At 38.6% G+C, this 10,586-nt stretch overlaps 1 protein-coding gene across 1 annotated transcript; it reads right to left on the bottom strand.

Annotated features, from left to right (window-relative positions):
• Positions 1-389: 389 nt before the first annotated feature.
• ATP5PB (ATP synthase peripheral stalk-membrane subunit b) lies at positions 390-6,710 on the bottom strand (the record flags this gene model as incomplete). Its single annotated transcript, XM_044675968.1, has 5 exons — positions 390-570; positions 3,311-3,490; positions 4,596-4,721; positions 5,210-5,373; positions 6,479-6,710. Coding segments are annotated over 5 exons (786 nt in total), but the record flags the coding sequence as incomplete, so codon positions are not given.
• Between the last annotated feature and the right edge of the window lie 3,876 nt (positions 6,711-10,586).

Raw genomic sequence — 10,586 nt, 5'->3', positions numbered from 1 at the left:
ACCAAAGTATTCTCTATGGGATGGTTACAATGGAAGTCAATGGGAAAACATGTGGCATATAAATCTTATACGCTTTTCTGAAATAACTGTTAAAACAATATTTAGCACCATGACTTAATCATCAAATAGTAAGCTATTAGTTCAAAGAATTCTAGAGGCTCGGATGCAAATTATATCCTTGGAACCACACACTAAACTTTAAAGAAATCTGTTAAAAAATTTCAAAGGTATGAATGTTTTAAAAGTATCAGTTATTTTATTTTAAGATCGCAGATTGAGCCAAAATTAAAATTTAAAACTTCTGGTAGTGTTCTAAGCTTCATTAATGTTTTTCAACTATCACACCAAAACAGAATAGGCTCAGCCTTAGGAGGGATGGCAATACAATGTTCAGTGAAAGATTTTTATTGAGGGTCACAAAGAATACATCTTTTACACTGCTAGTAAAAACTGCCTTTGACACTGTCTTAATTATGACAAAATAGTTTACAGAAGGGCCTGTGATTGTGCTTGTGCCTTCTTTGCTAGCAACTTCAGGTCTGCAATGCACTTGGCAATGGTTTCCTTTTCCTGTGACAAGGAGAGAGAAAATGGGTTAGTTTCAAATTCTACCAACACCCTTAATTTATAAAGTAAGGTAGGTAGATTTGACAGTTCTAAGTTGCTTTCTAATTCTGAAATTCTATAATTCTATAAGAGCTACAATGTCTAACACACACCTCAATGTAGATTCACCATTACAGCTTCACAACTAAGGAAAGAGATGAAGAAGAGAGCAATAACCTGGGAAGGGAGCTGAAGAGGGGAAATAAACTTGGAAGCAGGTGTAAACCTACCTAGCACTTGGCCTTTAGGAGTGCTGTTGCTTGTGTATATGTAAATGATCACTGACTCCTAGAACCTTCTGCCATATATTCTTGAATCTTTTCCCCCTTGCTCCCCAACACACCTCACACAGATACAAATGCTTGCCACATAGCTAACAGCTCTTCATGTAAACAACCATAGAAATAATCAAACTATGTGCTCCCAAGTCCTCCATGGCTATTAGGAAAGTAATCATTGATTAGAGAGTGGTTGAACAGTGGCATATGAATGTTAACAGAATATTGTGTTGTAAGAAAAGGTGACCAAAAATAAATTTTTTTTAAAGTGTCAGAGATGCTTTATTTGTGTTGCAGAACCAAAAGTGTTCAATAGTATCTTTTTTAAATTTTTTAAACATTTATTAATAATCATTTTTAACATGGTTACATGATTCATGCTCCTATTTTCCCCTTCACCCCCCCTCACCTCCCCCATCCATGGCCGACGCACATTTCCACTGGTTTTATCACGTGTCATTGATTAAAACCTATTTCCAAATTGTTGATAGTTGCATTGGTGTGGTAGTTTCGAGTCTACATCCTCACTCATGTCCACCCCAACCCATGTGTTCAAGCAGTTGTTTTTCTTATATGTTTCCTCTCCTGCAGTCCTACCTCTGAATGTGGGTAGCATCTTTACCATAAATCCCTCAGAACAGTCCTGTGTCATTGCTTTCTGCTAGTACAGAAGTCCATTGCATTGGATTTACCATAATATATCAGTCTCTGTGTACAGTGTTCTTCTGGTTCTGCTCCTCTCACTCTTCATCAGTTCCTGGAGGTCATTCCAGTTCTTCCAGTTTATTATTCCTTTTAGCACAATAGTATTCCATCACCAGCATATACCACAGTTTGTTCAGCCATTCCCCAATTGAAGGACATACCCTCCTTTTCCGACCAAAAATAATTTTAAAAAATATTTGATAAGATTTATATGAATTAATTAAGAATCCAGCACAAGGAGAGCCATTTACAGAGTAACCATAATAGTATGAAGGAAAAAAAGTACATGTAAAACAAATGAATAGATTGGCCATATCAGATCATTTTTGCACTTATTTTGCATCTGTATTCCACTTTCTTTCTGACTAAAGCAGGAAACATGTTTCACATATGTTTCTGAAATTTTCTGAGTTGTTTTTCTTAACATTATAATGGTTAGTGAATAAATGGCTCTCCTTGTTCTGCTTAATTCTGAATCAGTTTATACAAATCTAATAAATTTTATATATTTGCTATAAAAAAGAGCCTTTTTGTTGTGGAGAGAGGGAAGAGAAATAATTGGGAAGTGAAAGGAATGTCCCACCTCACACCTTGCAGATTGGCTAACATGACATGAATGTTGGAGGGGATGTGGCAAAATTGGGACATTAAGGCACTGCTGATGGAGTTGTGAATTGATCCTACCATTCTGGATGACAATTTGAAACTATGCCCAAAGGGTGCTAAAAGACTGTCTGCCCTCTGATCCAGCCATACCACTGCTGGGTTTATACCCCAAAGAGATCATAAGGAAAAAGACTTGCACAAAAATGTTTATAGCTGCACTCTTTGTGGTGGCAAAAAACTGGAAAACGAGGGTATGCCCTTCAATTGGGGAATGGCTAAACAAACTGTGATATCTGTTGGTGATGGAATACTACTGTGTTCAAAGGAATAACGAACTGGAGGAATTCCATGTGAACTGGAAAGACCTCCAGGAATTGATGCAGAGTGAAAGGAGCAGAACCAGGAGAACATTATAAACAGAGACCGATACACTGTGGTACAATCGAACATAATGGACATCTCTACTAGCAGCAATGCAATGATCCAGGACAATTCTGAAGGATTTATGAAAAAACAAAACAAAACAAAAAAACCTATTTATATTCAGAGGAAGAACTGTGGGAGTAGAAACACAGAAGAAAAACAACTGTTTGAACACATGGATTGATGTGGTTATGATTGGGGATGTAGATGCTAAATGAGCACCCTAGTGCAACTATCAATAATATGGAAATAGGTCTTGATCAATAACACATGTAAAACCCAGCGGAAATATTCCTTGGCTACTTGGGTGTTTGGGGGGGGAGGGGGAGAAGGGAAGGGTAAGGGGAGAGAAAGAACATGAATTATGTAACCATGGAAAAATTTTCTATTAAAAAAAAAAAGAAAGAAAAAGAAAACACCACATGGCATAAATTTGTTATCAGTCATTTTTGAATAGAAATTAATCCCTTGTAGTTTTAGCAGCCATGTACATGATTAGGGAGACCTACTGAACCTACAAATGAGATGAAACATCTCTTTGGTAGATCAGATTTTGAAAGGGAAAGGATTCTATATCAGGTATGCACTCACTCCTCCTGATTACAACACCAGGGCAGCTTTACTTTCTTCACCCCATAGCTGCTGGCCAGCTCCAGGACCCATATTCATTAGACATGCCAATAATCTAATACCTGCTGAGCAGAGATGCTCTTCACCACGTGGTTCTCCACCCATGTGATCATGTGTTCTTGTTCTTTGCGTCGCATCATGTTCTGCTTTGCAATGTGATAATCCAGGCGATTCTTCACCTCAGTGTACACCTTGTGCAGCCTTTCTCGGTAGAAGACTTCTATTGTCATGGCAATGTTGTTCTAAAGAAGGTAAGAAATCCCACTTATGTTAGTAAAGAGCCACATGTTTTCAAGGATTGTGCTAAGAGAACATTACAAGTATCAGATTTCTTTCCTATTCTATACAAAAGATGAGGGGATTTGGAGGTAGGTTGTTTTCCTTAAAATTTAATATGATTTTGAAAGTGAAAAGTTTCATCAAACTGGGAAAGAAAAATACGTTGATTGTACAAATTAGCCACCTATCAAGTCACAAATAATCCAAACACTGAGTGATCAGTGATGGCAAACCTATGACAGGGGTGCCAAAGATGGCACAAAGAGCACTCTCTGTGGGCTCTCAGCCACTCCACCCCACCCTCCCTGCCATCTTTTGTTACTAGAAAGGTAGGGAGCCTCGGGCAGAACTGCTCCCTTCCCCCTTTCCACTGAGCCCAATGACATTTTCACATCACCTAACCCTCTGTTCAGCAGCCCAAAGGGAGCACACGGGGTAAGGTGGGTGGCTCACAGGTAGCAGAGCTGGAAGGGAGCACAGCATTTAAGCCACTCCTTTCCCCTTCCCCTGTGCTGAGGACATCCCTCACTTCAACCACCCTTCTGCCCAGCAGCCCAATGAAAGCACTTCTTCCTTTCCCTGTGTGGGGTAAGGTAGAGGTGGGCAAATGGCATGTGGTCTCTGGTGGGGGTATGAGGACATGGTACTCAAGTCTTGGGGGGTGGGGACAGTGCCCAGCACTCCATTCTAAAAGGTTCACTGTCACTATACTAGATTAAGGCTACTTGAGCATCTAATTTCTGATTTGTCTGTGTTCCAAGAACCTGCTTTTGTCATTCAGTAACCTCGATATAGGCATGACATGCTTTAGTCAACACTTCTGATGATAGTTATTAGTACTGGGTAGAAGTAAATGAAATATGTAATAGATTGAATATAATTCTTTCAAGCTATATGTGAATTAAATACTCTAAAAATGAATTAGCATAGTTTCTATATACCAGGCGCATATAATGGGATTTTATCTAGTTAGTATTTTGTTTTTCCTGAATCTAGTATACTGAATTCCCAGGAGGTATGATTTCCTGATGTGGGAAAAGTACTTTTTAATTCCTAAAAAATACTTACCCTCTGGACATCAAAAAGGTAGTGACGTTTGTCAACCAGAGCTTGCTGTTGCTTTTCCTGGTCAATTGCATCTTGGAAATTTTTCACAGAAGCCTGTTTCAGTGCTTCTGCCTCAGCCATCTGATCCTGCAGTTAGGATATTTATAAAAAGACTGGTAAGAAGCAACTGATAATAAGCACTGATCCATTTTCCCCCTTTAAACTCAAGGTTCATTAGTGTGGTTAGGACTCACTAGTGTTAAAGTGAAAGGAAAATGACCACAACTTTCATGGAAGCCAGATAAAGAGATACCAGCCCAATATCTCAAAATCAACCTAAAACTAAAAAGTAACCAAGAATTTGAATAAACATGGAAAATATGACTCTGTAGGCCTCAATATGTCATTCAAGTTACAAATGCTTATTAATACTACTATGAAGCTGGTAATCAAATATGGGAATCTCTGGAGAAAGCTGGTAATTTTAAAAAAAGAGTCTTTTTTAGCTAAGTAACATTAGTAGAAAAGTTTCCCTCAGAATACGTTTTAAATCCAATCAGTTGAAGATTCTACTCTTAATTATGAAATATCAGTCCAAAACTAAAATGAGAAAAAAATCAAATTTCTGTCCATACCTCTCTGAGTTTATCAGCAAAAGCTGCTACAGAGGCACCATATTTTTTAACTATATAGACCAGGAGCCCCAATGTTGACATGGCAGCAAAGGTATCAGCAGTAATAACATAGATTTCTTTGGAGAGAAGATACAGGATAAATCCTGTGCCCAATACATAAGGACCTGAAAGAAAAAGAATATTTATGAGAAGTTCTATATGGTTTTAGAAAATCTGGACTAATGAGGTTTCACACTGATTGAAAGACAATGCAAGCTAAATTTCTAAAGTTAGTTCACTCTAGTGTATAAAAAAGCCTGTTATTTAGAAAAATTACAAATCAAGGATATTCAATAATCGTTGTCAAAGTGATTTTTTTTAAAGCCCCAAAACCAGAGTAGTAGATAAGTATGAAATCTATCCACTCCTATTTAGTACCTTATTTTCATAGTACCTTTGCCCTAAAAATACCTGAAAAAAAGTCTATGATCTTATCAGAGGGGGTATTTTTTGCAACAATGCAGACTGTAACCCCAAAGTGTCTTAATAGACAGTTTCTCAAATTGCCCCATAAAAATAAATAAATAAATCACCAGGTAGTCTACCTTCTAAACACTTAGGTAGGGTTAGTGTTTACAATTGCCACAGTTTCTCCAGCTTGGTAGGACCTGCTAGAGATGATGCTGTCTACTGATATGTGTTTTAAGCCACTTATTTGATAATTATACACTTCATAATTGCTTAATTTCTAAGTATATCTCATTTTCCTCAAATAGCTAATAAGCTCTGACTTTATCATCCCTGCATCAAAGAAGGTATGCATATGGCAAGCCCTTAAATATTTCAATGAATGAAGAAACAATGTCAGGGAGCAACTAGTGGACATTTTCTAGCTGTGTGACTCTGGGAAAGTAAGTCACTTAACCTCAACTGCTAGCCTCACCATTCTTCTGCCTTGGAAGCAATACTTAGTATTGATTCCAAGACAGACAGTAAGAGTTAAAAAGAGAGAGAGAGAGAAACAATGTCAGGTTTCTAAGTATAGGCTTTTTAAAGTCCAGAAATATTTAGTTTCCAAAGGTCAATGGCCATAGCAACAAGTTTTGGTTAGAATAAATCAACAATAAACGGGAGAGTATGAAATACAAAGTCTAATTTTATTTTTGGTTACCCACACAAATTAACAAGGTACACTGAAAAAACAGAAACAATACCAAAGTCACAAAGCACCCAAAATTACTACCATATCAAACATCAGACTGAATCATCTCTGCTGTAAAGTTTGCTTACCTGTAACTCCGGTTTTAGGATACATAAACTCAAAGAATTCCTCAGGAATCAATCCATGACGAACTTTCCCTCCATGCTCAGGAAGAGGAGGCAAAGGAGCCAGACGGGGAGATGCTGTGTGAAAAATTCTGGTTGCCTGAAGTACCCTACAGAGAGTAAAAGTGTTATATAGAGAGTTCTTGATTTTAGTTAAGTGGACTGTCAGGAGAGTTGAAAATTGTAAATGTAAAAAATTGTAAAGCAATTTTTACATAATTTGAATTTGCCTGTGGTCCTGGGAAAGAGAAGGAAAAAGGCAAAAACAGGGCTTTTCTGTGGAGGAAAGGGCCAGCACATGATTCAGGACATGAAGGGGTTAAGGACAGAGAAGTGAAAGCAGGAGGAGGAAAAATTGAGCTCCAGGACTAGCCACACTGTGGCCTGGCCAGAGCCAAAAGGAAGAAAATGTGGCAGGCAGACATAGACAATGGAGGATAGGTTGGGCAACATTCTTGGGCTGGGGACAGAATTGTAGTAACCAGGGTAAGACATATTAAAACTGACACATGGAGGCCAGATACAAGTTCTCAAACCATGCTTGATCTGGTTCTGGTGAGGTGGTGGTTTCTCCACATCTGTATTTTTTTTTGTGTGGAAGTGTTAGAAGGAGGGGCAGGAATGAAAAGAGCACAGTAAAATAAAGTTAGGATAGGTGACTTTTTGGAATTCGGCAAAGTTGAATTTGCATAATGTGAAAACTGCCTATATTTCTAAACAAGAAATAGTATGGTGCATGAAACATCAGAAGACACTCTAGATACTAAAGAGGAAAGGCTGCCTTAGTTAAGTTTCCCAACAGATATTATGGAAACAGTACTGGGTAGGGAGTAAGAGATCTGGCTTACTACACTAACTTGCAAGGTCTGCTTTACAGATGTTAATTAATCTAACTTGCTTACCAATTGAAGGCTCTTTTCTTCAACATATCAATAGCCTGCTTTGAATACTTCCAGTCAGAGGTCAGTTATTTTTCTGGACAACCTAATTTCCATGTGGGACAGTTCTAATTGTTAAAAGTTCAGACTTCTACTAACTTCTACACTGGTCCTAGTTCATTCATTTGAATTCAAGAACAAGTTTAATAATTCCTCTTCAAGAGGATTCCAAGAGATACCAGAAGACAACTATTCTATTCTCCCTGTGCAACTTTTCCTGACTAAACACCTTTGATTTCTTTAACTGCTCTCTCCCAGTGCAAAGCCTTCTAGATCTCTTTTTGGTCTGGTTCCCCACACAATCCAGGGATTACTACTAGGGATACTACTCGAATGTGGACTGACCAGTGCTGAGTAAAGATCTTTCCTGACTGGGATTCACAAAAGGTAAATGCACACTAAGATTGCATTATCTTTTTGTTTTTTATGAGTTTGGTAGCACTGTCAGTTAATTTTTATGATATGCAATCTCCCTATTAGATTTTTTCCCTCATGAATGATAATAAATCATGTCTCTTCCATTTTGAGCTTGTAATGATCTTCATTTAAAATTGTTAAATTTCATCTCCTTGGGGTTCAGACTATTTGGATCTTTCTGAAACCTTTTCCTATCATCCTAAATGCTCTATTAACCTGAATGAAGGCTTTATTTTTCCTCCAAACCTAGCTTGTATAAAATCTGAGTGCTTAGGTAAGTGCTTGTCTATCTGGCATAAACAGCTGAAGAAGTTGGTGCCAGGACAACATAAGACATACAGATTTCTCTACCCACTTTCATGTCAGAGCCTACAAACATCATGCTGCTCTTAATTCTCCCTCCTCTTCATATTCAAAAAAATCAAGAGGAGCAAGTGGGCAGAATGACCCTCTCCTCAATGTGCTACTAGACTATCCTACATAGCTCAGGCTGTTTCCCTATGACCTTGGGGTGGCTTCTTCTGGAAGTGACATCATAGAGCAGGAGATAAGCACAGAAAGGGTGAATCCAAAGAGCAACTGTGTTTCTAAGCTTTTGATTAACAAGAAGTTGCTCTAAAAGTAAAATGAGAGAAGCAAGAAAGGGAGAGCAAGTGAGAATAACCTGTCTGTAATTAGCCTGCTCAGCTATAGAAAGTCTACAGAAGCTCTGGAATAAAATTTTTTTGTCTCAAAAACATGATGGAGGATGGAATGGAATAATAATTTTTCCAGTTCACATACTTCTTTTCTTTCAATAAGTTCTTCTCTTAGAGAAATAATTTATATATTTGGACCAACATTAGCTGTCTGCCAGTTGATTCAATAAACATCTTTTCCATAGCTTTCATCTACAGTACTAAGAAAAATTAAATTATACCTGATGTTTAATACTTCAAAGATTTAGAAAACATTTTATGTATTTGAACCTCAGAAAATGCTTTATATATTTAAATAACAATCCTAAGAAGGTACTGAAGATGCACTCTTTCATTTTACAAATAAGAAAACTGAGGCTCAGTGAAGGTAAGGAGTGAGCCAGGGTTCAGAAACCAGACACTCCAAGTCAATGCTATGCTAGGCTTGGGCAGACTTGGCTTTGAATACTACCTCTAGAAGAAAAATTGACTGGGAGGGCTAATGATCACATGCTATTTCTCTAAAAGTGGCTTTAGTAAGTCTTGGGACAGGTTTTGTTAGGACAGGGACAAAGATAAGAGTTCTGCTACATAACAACTGCTATGGTCTCCATCCAAATGAAAACATATACATTTAGCTATACTCTCTGGGAATAACTGTACATAAAAGGATACACTAACTCTATGACTGTCTGAACTACATTTTTCTGTCTTTTCTGCCAGTTAAGATGCTTGACTAAAATCAAATGTCCTGCAAAATGTCCTTCAGAATACTTCCACTTAACAATAAACCCCACCAAAAAAACCAAATACATATATATAAAAGTCTGACTTTAAATGAGAATTTACTTCTTTGTTGTCAATTACATTTGACAACATCAAAAAAGCAAAACCAGGGTCAGCCAACAAATTTGTCAGTCTTATTGGTGCCATGCTTATTCTCTGTGAGCAATTCTTTTCCAAAAACCATAGGCCTGTCACCATTAATAGCGTCTATATTTCACTTACTACCATCCTCTTTCAGCTCTAAAACCATACCATCAGGGGAGGGTAGGTGGCTTAGGAGATTGAGAGTCAGGCCTAGAGACAAGAGGTTTGGGGTTCAAGTCTGACCTCATGCATTTCCTAGGTGTGTGACCCTAGGCAAGTCACTTAACCCCGGGTTCCTAGCCCTTACCACTTCTCTGCCTTGGAACCAATACACAGTATTGACTGTAAGATGGAAGGTAAGGGTTAAGAAAACAAAGCTATACCACTATTATCGTTAATTGGAGAAATAACCAACACTGGGGCCACTGGAAGTTACATTAAAAAAAAAAAAAAAAAAAAGATAAGGGCCAAATTCGTAACATCCTTGGTATAAGGAACTTAATGCAATCAAACAATGCATATTGATACCTTCTCTGCAATTTATAGTCCAGCACGGAAAAATGAAGTTATTTTTCCATCCACAGAGTCAGTACCTGTCAAAGATGGGACCTGAACCCAAGTATTCCTATCTCCAACAACAGCTAACCGCTGTCATATTGCTTCTCTTAAAAACAACAATAACAACAACATATAAAAACAACGTTTCTTTACACGCAAACACGAAATTCCTATATAAAGTCAGCGAACCCCAAGGATCCACCCCTGGAAACCCTGACTTAACCAAGTCTGCTCTCCGAAGCTTTGCTGAGGACTCTGACCTGGAGGAGGAAGGGACGGACAGAAAAGCCTAGTCCAAGGTCATAAGGCGAGGGAGAGCACTGAGGATCGCTAAATCTCAAACACTAACCCTTCCCAAACTGGGGCTACAGGGCCGTGACAGGGCACCCCCCCTGAGGTCCTAGTGTCCAGTCCTCTCTTTTGACAGATAAAGAAACTGAACCTCAGGCAAGTAGTCCTGAATTTTGCCTGTGCAAAAGGCTGGAACTGCGTCCGGATCTTCGCGACCCTAGGCCCGGTCCAGGACTCCCAGACTGCTTCTAGGCAGGATTCTGATCAGGCCTGCCTGGGGTCCGGGCCTTGCGCTGTCCGGGTCAGACGGGGGGGGGGGGG

This window comes from Gracilinanus agilis, chromosome 4, assembly GCF_016433145.1.
Source record: "Gracilinanus agilis isolate LMUSP501 chromosome 4, AgileGrace, whole genome shotgun sequence".
Classification (NCBI taxonomy): Eukaryota; Metazoa; Chordata; class Mammalia; order Didelphimorphia; family Didelphidae; genus Gracilinanus; species Gracilinanus agilis.
The sequence above is the reverse complement of the archived record's forward strand: the minus strand, read 5'-3'. Positions and strand labels throughout refer to the sequence as shown.